This window comes from Pongo pygmaeus, chromosome X (assembly GCF_028885625.2).
Source record: "Pongo pygmaeus isolate AG05252 chromosome X, NHGRI_mPonPyg2-v2.0_pri, whole genome shotgun sequence".
Taxonomy (NCBI): domain Eukaryota; kingdom Metazoa; phylum Chordata; class Mammalia; order Primates; family Hominidae; genus Pongo; species Pongo pygmaeus.
Window position 1 is genome coordinate 116,012,226 of NC_072396.2, and position 15,301 is coordinate 116,027,526.

A 15,301-nucleotide genomic window follows, 5' to 3' on the forward strand; every position below is an offset into this window, starting at 1 on the left:
AAAGCCAAGCTGAAATCTGTTCATGTACTTCCCCTTCTCAAAACTAACTTGTCACTGACTTTAGGAAAAAGTAGAAATGCCATACCGTGGACTACAAGGTTTTTCAAGGCCTAGTACATGTTGCTTTCTCCAGTTTCATCTTTCTACGCTTTTCCTAGGCTCTCTGCTGTCCACCTGTATGGACATATTCTCCCTTGCCTCTGGGCCTTTGCCTGTGCTGTTCTCTCTGTCTAGAACACTCTTCTCCCCAACTCCCCCTTATCTGGCTGGCTTCGCTTTCAAGCCTCAGCTTAAGCATCACTTCCATTGGAAAGTCTGTCTTGACTCCCCAAGTCCCAGTTGAGTGTCCCTCCTCTCTGTGTTTCCACAGTGTCCTGTGTTTAACCTGTCAGAATATAAAATTGTTCATCACCCTTTATTATTGTTTGTCACTCCTTGAGAGTAGGAGCTGGTTAGATCTTGCTCACCACTGTACCAGAGCACTTAGCAGAGTGCTTGGAACATAGCAGACCCTCAGTAGATGAATTATGTCTATGAATTAGGATAATGGACTTTCTGTGTGCCTTAGAAAATATAGATGTGTTCATAGACACAGGGAGGGGAGCATCACACACAGGGGCCTGTCAGGTGGTGGGGGTTAGGGGAGGGATAGCATTAGGAGAAATACCTAATGTAGATGACAGGTTGATGGGTGCAGCAAACCACCATGGCACATGTATACCTATGTAACAAACTTGCGTGTTCTGCACATGTAACCCAGAACTTAAAGTATAATAAAAAAAAATTTAAAAAAGATAGCATTAGGAGATATACCTAATGCTAAATGACGAGTTAATGGGTGCAGCACACCAGCATGGCACATGTATACATATGTAACTAACCTGCACATTGTGCACATGTACCCTAAAACTTAAAAGTATAATAATAATAAAAAAAAGAAAAAAAAATTAAAAAAAGAAATATATAGATGTGTTCTAGGATAGGATTTCTCAATCTTGGCACTATTGACATGTTGGGCTGGATAATTCTTGTTGTGAGAGACTGTGCTATTCATTGTAGGATGCTTAGTAGCAACCTTGTCTTTACTGTCTAGATACCAGTGTGACAACCAAAAATATCTCCAGACATTGCCAAATGTGTTCTTGGGGACAAAATTGCCCCTGGTTGAAAACGGTTGTTTTAGGCTAATGCCACTAGTAGAATTTTAATGTTTAATGGTAGAGTTTCTTAAGACCTTAGATTTAATAACAGATTTTTTGATCTTATATCTTTTAAGTAAAGAAGATAATTAAGTCTCCAGGCATCTTCCCTTTGTTATCTTGTCCCTCACCACCATGCATCCTTGCCACATCATTTAAAGCATTCAATTTCCACACTGAGAAACACTCAGAATATTAAAAGAATGCATACAGCAGATTTCCTTCATTCATGACACTGATTGTGGTGTGACATACATTGGTAAAATCTCTCCGTCTACTGGATAAGAGACAATTCTAAGAGAATAAGCATTATAACTGGCTTTGCTATGTTGTAAGCAGATGAAATTCCATCACCAGAAACCTCACACACTGTGAAGATTAAATGATGCTTATGATATGTAAAATGAAAAACCACTTCATGATTAAATTACCTTAAAATTTTCTTCTGTAAGCCCCTCATTTGTTTTGGAATTTCTTATCATAGCAGCCACATATCTTTTGACTAAATTCCTGATAACTTCCTGGAATTACAAAACATGAAGAAGCATTCAGTCTCCTTCTCAGGCTCTCAGTACAATAAGAAACTTACATAGGAAATAAAACATGCTTAGACCTTCTTTGCAGTAGAAAATCCTCATAGGATCCAGCCTTTTACTGTAAAAATGAGTTAAGTCCATTGGCTAAACAACTATTGTGTCTCTGAATTTAGTGGCAGAATCAAATTCACCCTAAAGGAAAATTTTTTACCCAAGCATAAGGTAAACATGTATTTCCAGTAGAATAATTCTTGCATGGTCATATAGTTAATATTCTTTTCCTTTAGGATGGATTACACGTTAACACTCCTAGTAAAATGAGAGTTTTATTCTCCTTTTATAAAATTGAGAGAGTTTTCTTCAGAGTCAGTAAGTCTGCTGATTTTAATGTCCACTAATTACATAGTGAAGATATTTTTCTCATAGTCAACCTACACTTCTCCTTTACAGGAATGTCCTCTTTTCACTAAGCCCCCAGGGGAATGATCTACACATGGTCACTACAGTTTGTATTACTGATGGTGATGATGATAGTTACCACTTACTGCAATGTGTCAGGCAACACATGCACATAATACATATTATACATACTTATCACTAAATTTTCACAACTCTGTAAGTTAAGTTTTATTACTCTTCCCATGTTACAGATGAGGAAGTCAAGGCTCAATGAGGCTGACTCATCCAATGTTACACAATTAGTAAGTGTCAACATTAGACTTTCATTCTACTTCAGTCTGATTTCAAGGCCAATGGTATTGCTTCTGCTACTATGTGTACTTGAGGAACTCACTGAGACATGCAGAAATCATTTTTTTTGTTATTGTTGAGGGCTATGAAGCAGAAAATGAAGACAATGAATCTTATTTAAGATTTATTATAAAAGTAATAACATTTGAAGGCGGGAGTAGGGAGAGAAGGTTTACATACAAAATACCATATTTTCTGCTTCTCTTTGTTAGTTATGGTCTAAGGGGAACAAAGTTAGGAGAAGTGACCTATAGAATAAGGATGCATTTCCTTCAAACGCTGTAGAACATTTTTCTACTTTGGTTTTCTTTTGATCAGGATGGTGAGAGATGGTTGTCTCTTATTTGTGATTTGCAAGGATTATTCTCAAGAGGTGTTGGTGATATTTGTATGCTTGGCTGTTTTCTAGCTGGTGGGAAGAGGAGTGCCCTAATGTTTATTAGGTTTATTACTTTTTTTTTTAACAAAATAACAGAAGTGCTTCTCTATTTCTTTGATTAAAGTCATGTTGTAATTTATCAAGATCTAAATTCCTGACATTCAGATAAGCTTTTACTTCATTGAGGTTAGTTTCCTCCTGTTATATATTACCATTACCCTGTGTATTTTTTCTTCATGGCAGTTTTTATCCTTGTAATCACTTAATTTTAATACAATCATCCCTTGGTATATACTCTGGGGATTGGTCCCAGGACCCCCCGCCCCATGTACCAAAATCCATGCATACTCAAGTCCTGCAGTCATCTTGCAGAACCTGCAGATACAAAAAGTCAGCCCTTTTGTATATGTGGTTTTACATTCCATGAATACTATATTTTCTATTTACATTTGATTGAAAAAATCTGCCTATAAGTCGATCTACACAGTTCAATCCTCTGTTGTTCAAGAGTCAACTGTAATTTTAATGACGTGTTATTGTATCCCTGCTAGATAATAAATTTCATAAGGGCAGAAAGATTGCATCTTTTTTGTTCATAGTGATTTTTCTAGTATCTAGTGTAGTATTTTATGTACAGTAGGTACTCATATATTTGACTGACTGACCAACCACATATTCTATTTTATGTAACTTCAAGGAAGACAGCTTTCTAAGTCATAGTTGTTGCTGATCAAGCCGAGGCAGTGCATAAGGGCCATGAACAGGATTATAAAGCAGGTGATTCCTCTTGGAGAAGGTACTTCAGCCCTTGATAAATTACAGCCTTTCCAAGCTTCCTATCCCAATCAAATGGGATTGTGTCCAGGCACAGCCAGAGTGAAGTTTGCTTCTCCTCCACAGAACCAGCCAACAACTATTGTGCTTCATCCCTGTGAGGAAGCTTTACCTGATAATGTTGATTTTGTATCAGGCTGTCAGCATTGCGTTCCTATAATTGAAAATAGACAGAGATGTTACATCGGCAGTCTCCCAGCACCCTACCCACCCAAACATCTGAATATAATTCTATATATTAGGACTGGAAAATGCTACAGGAGCTCCTGCCTGACAAATCCCCAAAGCAAATGTATGTTGGAATGATTTTATGATGTTTAAAACAGTGAGTTGGTCACAAAGGAGGGACGGGAGGAAACAGTTTTGTTTAAAAAGATTCATAATTTTGGCCAGGTGTGGTGGCTCATGCCTGTAATCCCAGCACTTTGGGAGGCCAAGGTGGGAGGATCACGAGGTCAGGAGTTCGAGACCAGCCTGGCCAACATAGTGAAACCCTGTCTCTACTAAAAATACAAAAATGTGCCCGGCATGGTGGTGCTCGTCTGTAATCCCAGCTACTTGGGAGGCTGAGGCAGGAGAATCGCTTGAACCTGGGAGGCAGAGGTGGCAGTGAGCTGACATGGTGCCATTGCACTCCAGCCTGGATGACAGAGTGAGACGCCATCTCGAAAAGTAATAAATACAAAAAATTAGCCAGGTGTGGTGGCGGACGCCTGTAATCCCAGCTACTGGGGAGGCTGAGGCACGAGAATTGCTTGAACCCAGGCAGCAGAGGTTGGCAGTGACCCGAGACCGTGCCACTGCACTCCAGCCTGGGTGACAGAATGAGACTCCATCTCAATTTTTAAAAATTAATTTTTCAAAATTAAAAGTCTTACTGTGAAGCTTCTCAAGTTGCGCCTTCTCCGTCTACCATCAGGGTCTCTTTTGGGGCAGAAGGTGTTGTTGAACCAGTTACCAAGGTATAGAAATGACTTGGGGCTGGGGATGATGTTGAAAGGAGGTGGCAAGGTGCCACCTTCATCAAAGTAACTCATCCAGAGCTTCGTCCTTGCAAACTTCCACTCGATATCAGCATGATCCTATGAAAGATAATGAAGTTCAAGGATTTGGGATGGGAAACTGCACGATGTACTCACTTGTCATTCTAAACTTTCTAGTTGCTTCTATAGAGGGCAATATGTCAAGAGCTATATAAATTCAAATTAAACATACCCTGTCACCCAGTAACCCTACTCTTAGAAATACATCTTATCAATATACTTACAAAAACATGTATGTACATGGCTGTTCACTGTAGCACAGATAATAGTAGCAAAACAACTGGCAGCAACCTAAATATTCAACAGTAGAACTGGTTAAATAAATGGTGTTACATCTACAAAATGGTATAAAATATAACTACTAAAATATGGTAGATCCATAAACATTATAGATATGTATATATATGCATCTGTCCAAGCCCTCTAAGTGAATAAAGCAATATAGAGCACAACATCTATTATGTACAGTGATCCCATTTATACAACTGGAAAATATTTTATATTACATGCTTACATGTTCTAGACAAGTACACACTAAACTGTCAATAGTAGTTATTTTTAAGGTGTGAGACTGTGGTGGGAGGCTTTTTTTAAAAAAAAAAATCAACTTTATTGAGGCACAATTTACACAGAATAAAATTCAACCATTTAAAGTGTTTGATGAGTTTTGACAGGTATATATACCCATGTAACAATCATTATAATCAACACACACACACACACACATCAGTGTACATTTCTAGGAGTTTTAAGAGCTGCATCGACTGATGTAACTGTTACTACAATCAGGATACACAACAGTTCTATCACCCTCCAAAGTTCCCTATTGTTACCTCTTTGTAATCAAACTCTCCCAACCTCTAACCTCTGACAACTGCTGCTCTGTTTTCTGTCCCTATAGTTTACCTTTTCCAAAATGTCATATAAATGGAATCATACAGTAGGTAACCTTTTGAGATTGGCTCATTTTACTCAGCATAACACCTTTGAGATTCATCTGTCTTTTCGTATGTATCAATAGCCCATTCAATCACATTGCTGAGTAGTTTTCTATTATATGGATGCACGATGGTTTGTTTGTTTACCCACTGAAGAACGTTTGGGTTATTTCCAGTTTTTAGCAATTATGAGTAAAGCTGCTATGACCATTCATGTACAGGTTTTTGTTTAAATATACGTTTAATTTTTCTAACTTAAATATCTAAGAGTGGTATTGCTGGATTGTGTGTTAAGGGTGTGTTTATAATAAAATGCCAAACTGTTTCCAGAGTGGCTATACTGTTTTCCATTTTCACTAATTGCTCTATATCTTCTTTAGTGCTTGTCAGGTTTTTAAAGTTTAGTCATTCTAACAGGTATGTAGTGGGATCTAATTATGGTTATAACTGGCATTTCCCAAATGGCTAATGATGTTGAGCATCTTTTCACATGCTTATTTACCATCTATATATCTTCTGTGATGAAGTGTTTTTCAGATCCTTTGCCCATTTTTATTATATATATGTAATATAATATAGAATATACATATATATTCTAAATACAATCCCTTTGTTAGATATATGACTTGCAAATATTTTCTTTCAGTCTGTATCTTTTCATTCTCTTAATGATGTCTTTACTGGAGCAAACTTTTACTTTTGAGAAAGCCAAAATTATCATGTTTATAAAACTATCAATATTTTATAGATTGTGCTTTTTGTGTCATGTCGAGGAACTCTTCAGCTAACCCAAGGTCATGAAGATGTTCTCCTATGTTTTCCTCCACAACTTTTATAGTTGTAAGATATGCCTTTAGTTCTATGATCCATTTTGAGTTAATTTTTCTATAAGGGAAGAGGTTTATGTTGAGGTTCTTTTTGAAAATATGAGTGAACAATTGCTCTGACCCAATTTGTTGGACAACTCTCATTTCTCCATTGAACTGCTTTTCCTCTTTGCTGAACATCAGTGGGGCATGCTGGACTACTAGACATCCACATTCAAGAGTACAGTTAAACACCTATGTTATACCATGTACAAAACTCAACTCAAAATGGATCATAGACCTATACTTCACAGACAAAAACTAGACACTTCTCAAAAGAAGACATTTATGCAGCCAAAAAACACATGAAAAAATGCTCACCATCACTGGCCATCAGAGAAATGCAAATCAAAACCACAATGAGATACCATCTCACACCAGTTAGAATGGCGATCATTAAAAAGTCAGGAAACAACAGGTGCTGGAGAGGATGTGGAGAAATAGGAACACTTTTCCACTGTTGGTGGGACTGTAAACTAGTTCAACCCTTGTGGAAGTCAGTGTGGCGATTCCTCAGGGATCTAGAACTAGAAATTCCATTTGACCCAGCCATCCCATTACTGGGTATATACCCAAAGGATTATAAATCATGCTGCTACAAAGACACATGCACACGTATGTTTATTGCGGCACTATTCACAATAGCAAAGACTTGGAACCAACCCAAATGTCCAGCAATGATAGACTGGATTAAGAAAATATGGCACATATACACCATGGAATACTATGCAGCCATAAAAAATGATGAGTTCACGTCCTTTGTAGGGACATGGATGAAATTGGAAATCATCATTCTCAGTAAACTATCGCAAGAACAAAAAACCAAACACCGCATATTCTCACTCATAGGTGGGAATTTAACAATGAGAACACATGGACACAGGAAGGGGAACATCACACTCTGGAGACTGTTGTGGGGTGGGGGGAGGGGAGAGGGATAGCTTTAGGAGATATACCTAATGCTAAATGACGAGTTAATGGGTACAGCACACCAGCATGGCACATGTATACATATGTAACTAACCTGCACATTGTGCACATGTACCCTAAAACTTATAATAATAATAACATAAAAACTATAAAACTCTAATAGGAAAACATAGGAGTAAATCTTTGTGACCTTGGATAAAACAACAATTTCTTAGATATGACACCAAAAACCAAGTGACAAAAGAAAATAGGTAAATTTGACTTAATCAAAATTAAAAACATTTTTACATCAAAGGACAGCATAAAGAAAATGAAAAGATAACTCATAGAGCGTGAGAAAATAATTTAATATCATATATCTGATAAGGGACTTGTATCACAATGTATAAAGAATAATTATGGGGGAGCGGGGGCATTACAAGATGGCCAACTAGGAATAGCTCTGGTCTGCAGCTCCCAGCGTGATCGACACAGAAGACGGATGATTTCAACATTTCCAACTGAGGTACCTGGTTCATCACATTGGGACTGGTTGGACAGTGGGTGCAGCCCACAGAGGGCGAGCTGAAGCAGAGCAGGGTGTCGCCTCATCCAGGAAGCACAAAGGGTTGGGGGATTTCCCTTTCCTATTCAAGGGAAGCCATGAAAGACTATTTGGAAAAACAGGACACTCCCACCCAAATACTGCACTTTTCCCATGGTCTTAGCAACTGGCAGACAAGAAGGTTCTCTCCCGTGCCTGGCTTGGTGGGTCCCACCCCCACGGAACCTTGCTTGCTGCTAGTGCAGCAGTCTGAGATTGATCTGCAAGGCGGCAGCCTGGCTGGGGGAGGGGGGTCCGCTATTGAGGCTTGAGTAGCTAAACAAAGCGGCCATGAAGCTCGAACTGGGGGGAGCCCACTGTAGCTCAATGAGGCCCACTGCCTCTAGACTCCACCTCTGTGGGCAGGGCATAACTGAACAAAAGGCAGCAGACAACTTCTGCAGACTTAAACGTCCCTGTCTGACAGCTCTGAAGAGAGCAGTGGTTCTCCCAGCATGGCGTTTGAGCTCTCAGAACGGACAGACTGCCTCCTCAAGTGGGACCCTGACCCTTGTGTAGCCTAACTGAGAGACACCTCCCAGTAAGGGCCAACAGACACCTCATATAGGCAGCTGCCCCTCTGGGATGAAGCTTCCAGAGGAAGGATTAGGCAGTAATATTTGCTGTTCTGCAATATTTGCTGTTCTGCAGCCTCCACTGGGGACACACAAGTAAACAGGGTCTGGAGTGGAACTCCAGCAAACTCCAACAGACCTGTAGCTGAGGGACCTGACTGTTAGAAGGAAAACTAACAAACAGGAATAGCATCAACATCAACAAAAAGGTCATCTATACCAAAACCCCATCTGTAGGTCACCAACTTCAAAGACCAAAGGTAGATAAAACCACAAAGATGGGGAGAAACCAGAGCAGAAAAGCTGAAGATTCTGAAAATCAGAGCGCCTCTTCTCTTCCAAAGAATCGCATCTCCTCACCAACAATGAAAGAAAGCTGGATGGAGAATGACTTTCACAAGTTCACAGAAGTAGGCTTCAGAAGGTCGGTAATAACAAACTATTCTGAGCTAAAGGAGGATGTTTGAACCCATCATAAGGAAGGTACAAATCTTGAAAAAAGATTAGACGAATGGCTAACTAGAATAAACAGTGTAGAGAAGACCTTAAATGACCTGATGGAGCTGAAAACCATGACACAAGAACTTCATGACACATGCACAAGCTTCAATAGCCAATTTTATCAAGTGGAAGAAAGGGTATCAGTGATTGAAGATCAAATTAAGGAAATAAAGTGAGAAGACAAGGTTAGGTTAAAAAGAGTAAAAAGAAATGAACAAAGCCTCCAAGAAATATGGGAATATGGGAAAAGACCAAATCTATGTTTGATTGGTGTACCTGAAAGTGATGGGGAGAATGGAACCAAGTTGGAAAACACTCTTCAGGATATTATCCAGGAGAACTTCCCCAACTTAGCAAGGCAGGCCAACATTCAAATTCAGGAAATACAGAGAACATCACAAAGATACTCCTTGAGAAGAGCAACCCCAAGACACATAATTGTCAGATTCACCAAAGTTGAAATGAAGGAAAAAGTGTTAAGGGCAGCCACAGAGGAAGGTTAAGTTACCCACAAAGGGAAGCCCATCAGACTAACAGCGGACCTCTCAGCAGAAACCCTACAAGCCAGAAGAGAGTGGGGGCCAATATTCAACATTCTGAAACAAAAGAATTTTCAACCCAGAATTTCATATCCACCCAAAGTAAGCTTCATAAGTGAAGGAGAAATAAAATCCTTTACAGACAAGCAAATGCTGAGATATTTTGTCACCACCAGGCCTGCCTTACAAGAGCTACTGAAGGAAGCACTAAACATGGATAGAAACAACTGGTACCAGCCACTGCAAAAATATGCCAAATTGTAAAGACCATCGATGCTATGAAGAAACTGCATCGATTAACGGGCAAAATAACCAGTGAACATCATAATGACAGGATCAAATTCACACATAAAATATTAACCTTAAATGTAAATGGGCTAAATGCCCCAATTAGAAGACACAGACTGGCAAATTGGATAAAGAGTCAAGACCCATGAGTGTGCTGTATTCAGGAGACCCATCTCACATGCAAAGATGCACATAGGCTCAAAATAAAGGGATAGAGGAACATCTACCAAGCAAATGGAAAGCAAAAAAAGGCAGGGGTTGCAATCCTAGTCTCTGATAAAAGAGACTTTAACCCAACAAAGATCTGAAGAGACAAAGAAGACCATTACATAATGGTAAAGGGATCAATTCAACAAGAAGAGCTAGCTATCCTAAATATATATGCACCCAATACAGGAGCACCCAGATTCATAAAGCAAGTCCTTAGAGACCTACAAAGAGGCTTAGATTCCCACACAATAATAATGGGAGACTTTACACCCCACTGTCAATATTAGATCAACGAGACAGAAAGTTAACAAGGACATCCAGGACCTGAACTCAGCTCTGAAACAAGGAGACCTAATAGACATCTACAGAACTCTCCACCCCAAATCAACAGAATATGAATTCTTCTCAGCACCACATCACACTTATTCTAAAACTGACCACATAATTGGAAGTAAAGCACTCCTCAGCAAATGTAAAAGAACAGAAATCACAACAAACTGTCTCTCAGACCACAGTGCAATCAAATTAGAACTCAGGGTTAAGAAACTCACTCAAAACTGCACAACTACATGGAAACTGAACAACTTGCTCCTGAAGGACTACTGGGTAAATAACAAAATGAAGGCAGAAATAAAGATGTTCTTTGAAATCAATGAGGACGAAGACACAATGTACCAGAATCTCTGGGACACATTTAAAGCAGTGTGTAGAGGGAAATTTATAGCACTAAATGCCCACAAGAGAAAGCAGGAAAGATCTAAAATCGACACCCTAACATCACAATTAAAAGAACTAGAGAAGCAAGAGCAAACAAATTCAAAAGCTAGCAGAAGGCAAGAAATAACTAAGATCAGAGCAGAACTGAAAGAGATAGAGACAAAAAAAAAAACCCTTCAAAAACCCAATGAATCCAGAAACTGGTTTTTTGAAAAGATCAACAAAATTGATAGACCACTAGCAAGACTAATAAAGAAGAAAAGAGAGAAGAATCAAATTGACACAATAAAAAACGATAAAGGGGATATCACCACTGATCCCACAGAAATTCAAACTACCATCAGAGAATACTATAAACACCTCTACACAAACTAGAAAATCTGGAAGAAATGGATAAATTCCTGGACACATACACCCTCCCAAGACTAAACCAGGAAGAAGTTGAATCTCTGAATAGGCCAATAACAGGCTCTGAATTTGAGGCCATAATTAATAGCCTACCAACCAAAAAAAATCCAGTACCAGATGGATTTACAGCTGAATTCTACCAGAGGTACAAAGAGGAGCTGGTACTATTCCTTCTGAAATTAATCCAATCAATAGATAAAGATGGAATCCTCCCTAACTCATTTTATGAGGCCAACATCATACTGATACCAAAGCCGGGCAGAGATACAACAAAAAAAGAGAATTTCAGACCAATATCCCTGATGAACATCAATGCGAAAATCCTCAATAAAATACTGGCAAACCGAATCCAGCAGCACATCAAAAAGCTTATCCACCATGATCAAGTTGGCTTCATCCCTGGGATGCAAGGCTGGTTCAACATACACAAATCAATAAACACAATGCATCACATAAACAGAACCAACGACAAAAACCACATGATTATCTCAATAGATGCAGAAAAAGCCTTCAACAAAATTCAACACTTTCATGCTAAAAACTCTCAATAAACTAGGCATTGATGGAACGTATCTCAAAATAATAAGAGCTATTTATGACAAACCCACAGCCAATATCATACTGAAAGTGCAAAAACTGGAAGCATTCCCTTTGAAAACCTGCACAAGTCAAGGATGCCCTCTCTCACCACTCTTATTCAACATAGTGTTGGAAGTTCTGGCCAGGGCAATCAGGCAAGAGAAAGAAATAAAGGGTATTCAATTAGGAAATGAGGAAGTCAAATTGTCCCTGTTTGCAGATGACATGATTGTATATTTAGAAAACCCCATCACCTCAGCCCAAAATCTCCTTAAGCTGATAAGCAACTTCAGCAAAGTCTCAGGATACAAAATAAATGTGCAAAAATCACAAGCATTCCTATACACCAATAACAGAAAAACAGTGAGCCAAATCATGAGTGAACTCCCATTCACAATTGCTGCAAAGATAATAAAATACCTAGGAATCCAACTTACAAGGGATGTGAAGGACCTCTTCAAGGAGTACTACAAACCATTGCTCAATGAAATAAAATAGGGCACAAACAAATGGAAGAATATTCCATGCTCATAGATAGGAAGAATCATTATCGTGAAAATGGCCATACTGCCCAAAGTAATTTATAGATTCAATGCCATCCCCATCAAGCTACCAATGACTTTCTTCACAGAATTGGAAAAAACTACTTAAAAGTTCATATGGAACTAAAAAAGAGCCCATATTGCCAAAACAATCCTAAGCCAAAAGAACAAAGCTGGAGGCATCACGCTACCTGACTTCAAACTATACTACAAGGCCACTGTAACCAAAACAGCATGATACTGGTACCAAAACAGATATATAGACCGATGGAACAGAACAGAGGCCTCAGAAATAACACCACCCATCTACAACCATCTGAACTTTGACAAACCTGAGAAAAACAAGCAATGGGGAAAGGATTCCCTATTTAATAAATGGTGCTGGGAAAACTGGCTAGCCATATGTAGAAAGCTGAAACTGGATCCCTTCCTTACACCTTATACAAACATTAATTCAAGATGGATTAAAGACTTAAATGTTAGACCTAAAGCCACAAAAATCCTAGAAGAAAACCTAGGCAATACCATTCAGGACATAGGCATGGGCAAGGACTTCATGACTAAAACACCAAAAGCAATGGCAACAAAAGCCAAAATTGACAAATGGGATCTAATTAAACTAAAGAGCTTCTGCACAGCAAAAGAAACTACCATCAGAGAGAACAGGCATCCTACAGAATGGGAGAAAATTTGTGCAATCTGCCCATCTGACAAAGGGCTAATATCCAGAATCTACAAAGAACTCAAGCAAATTTACAAGAAAAAAACAAACAACCCCATCAAAAATGGGCAAAAGATATAAACAGAGACTTCTTAAAACAAGACATCTATGCAGCCAACAGACACATGAGAAAATGCTCACCATCACTGGTCATCAGAGAAATGCAAATCAAAACCACAATAAGATACCATCTCACGCCAGTGAGAATGGCAATCATTAAAAAGTCAGGAAACAGTAGATGCTGGAGAGGATGTGGAGAAATAGGAACACTTTTACACTGTTGGTGGGAGTGTAAATTGGTTCAACAATTGTGGAAGTCAGTGTGGCAATTCCTCAAGGATCTAGAATGAGGAATACAATTTGATTCAGCAATCCCATTACTGGGTATATACCCAAAGGATTATAAATCATGCTGCTATAAAGACGCATGCACAGGTATGTTTATTGCCACACTATTCACAATAGCAAAGACTTGGAACCAACCCAAATGTCCATCAATAATAGACTGGATAAAGAAAATGTGGCACATATACACCATGGAATACTATGCAGCCATAAAAAATGATGAGTTCATGTCCTTTGCAGGGACATGGATGAAGCTGGAAACCATCATTCTCAGCAAACTATCACAAGGACAGAAAATCACACACTGCATGTTCTCACTCATAGGTGGGAATTGAACAATGAGATCACTTGGACACAGGGCGGGGAACATCACACATCAGGGCCTGTCAGAGGGTGGGGGACTGGGGGAGGGATAGCATTAGGAGAAATACCTAATGTAAATGATGAATTGATGAGTGCAGCAAACCAACATGACACATGTATACCTATGTATCAAACCTGCACGTTGTGCACATGTACCCTAGAACTATAAGTATCATAAATAAATAAATAAGTAGGGAAAAAAGTGACTAAAGGATTTATTCCCTTAGCTTTTGGGAAGCTTGTATGCTGACAGCCTTCTTCAGTGACTGTCTTGCTAAACAAACCTGCCTTATTCAAGGTCCTGCCACCTTCTAGGGACAGCCTGCAACAAATGACTAGTCAATGTGGGAGTGTTAAGATCTGATTGATCGTGGCTCATGCCTGGAATCCCAGCACTTTGGGAGGCCACAGCTGGGGATCAGTTGAGGCCAAGAGTTCAAGACCAGCCTTGCCAACATGGTGAAACCCCATCTCTACTAAAAATATGAAAACTTAGCTGGGTATGGTGGCTCGCACCTGTAATCCCAGCTGCTCGGGAGGCTGAGGCGCAGAATCGCTTGAACGTAGGAGGCAGAGGTTGCAGTGAGCCAAGATTGCACCACTGCACTCCAACCTGGGCCACAGAGCAAGACTCCATCTCAAAAAAAAAAAAAAAAAAAAGACCTGACCCCCTCACCTCCTCAGGGAACATCTCTGAAGCATCATCCCCCCTTTAGAACTCTCCACAGGGTTGGCTGAGGACTGGTTGTGACTACACTGCAACCCAGTTTCTCTTTCTGCCAATTTTGCTTCCATCCTTTTCCTCCACAGGTCCCAAGAGCATCTACCATTGAAGAGGTATTTAATAACTAAATGGAATGTCTCAGCCCGTTGATGTCAGCCAGCTTTTTCATCAACCACCCTAGTCCTGGCACAATGGATTCATAAACAGAGGAGACATGGAAGCAAAGAAGGCTATCCATGGGCCCAAGCTACTGTCACAGCCAGATAATCACCCTGACACCAACAGAAACCATTGCTGAAACTCAGTACAACAATATCCCTTGAAGATACCAACCAGCCACTTGGTGGCAAGTTGACTGTATTGAACTCTTTCCATAATGAAAGGGGCAGCCATTAATTTCCACAGGAATAGGCAGGTATTCTGTGTATGGGTTTGCCTTTCCTGCCTGCAGAGTCTCATCCAACATGACCATCCAAGGGCTTATGCTATATTTAATCCACCAACGTGGCATTCCACATATCACTGCAGCAGACTAAGGGACCTACTTTACAGCAAAGGACACACAGCAGTGGTCACATGATGATGGAACCCATCATATGGCACACCACCCAAGCTACTGGTCTCATAAGCAATGGAACAGCCTATTGAAAGCTTGGCTAAAGTGCCAGCTTGGAAGTGATACCCTGTGAGGATAAAGCACTATCCTTGGAATGCTTTTACACTGTTGGTGG

General features: G+C 39.6%; 1 protein-coding gene across 1 annotated transcript in view; it reads right to left on the reverse strand.

Moving 5' to 3' along the window:
- Nucleotides 1-15,301, reverse strand: part of TRPC5 (transient receptor potential cation channel subfamily C member 5) — a 322,611-nt gene that overhangs the window by 9,501 nt on the left and 297,809 nt on the right. Inside the window, exons 8-10 of the mRNA XM_054471093.1 lie at nucleotides 4,577-4,780; nucleotides 3,811-3,852; nucleotides 1,631-1,720 (exon numbers count right to left, since the gene is read on the reverse strand). Coding sequence (XP_054327068.1) covers nucleotides 1,631-1,720; nucleotides 3,811-3,852; nucleotides 4,577-4,780 — 336 coding nt within the window. The remainder of the gene's footprint in view (nucleotides 1-1,630; nucleotides 1,721-3,810; nucleotides 3,853-4,576; nucleotides 4,781-15,301) is intronic.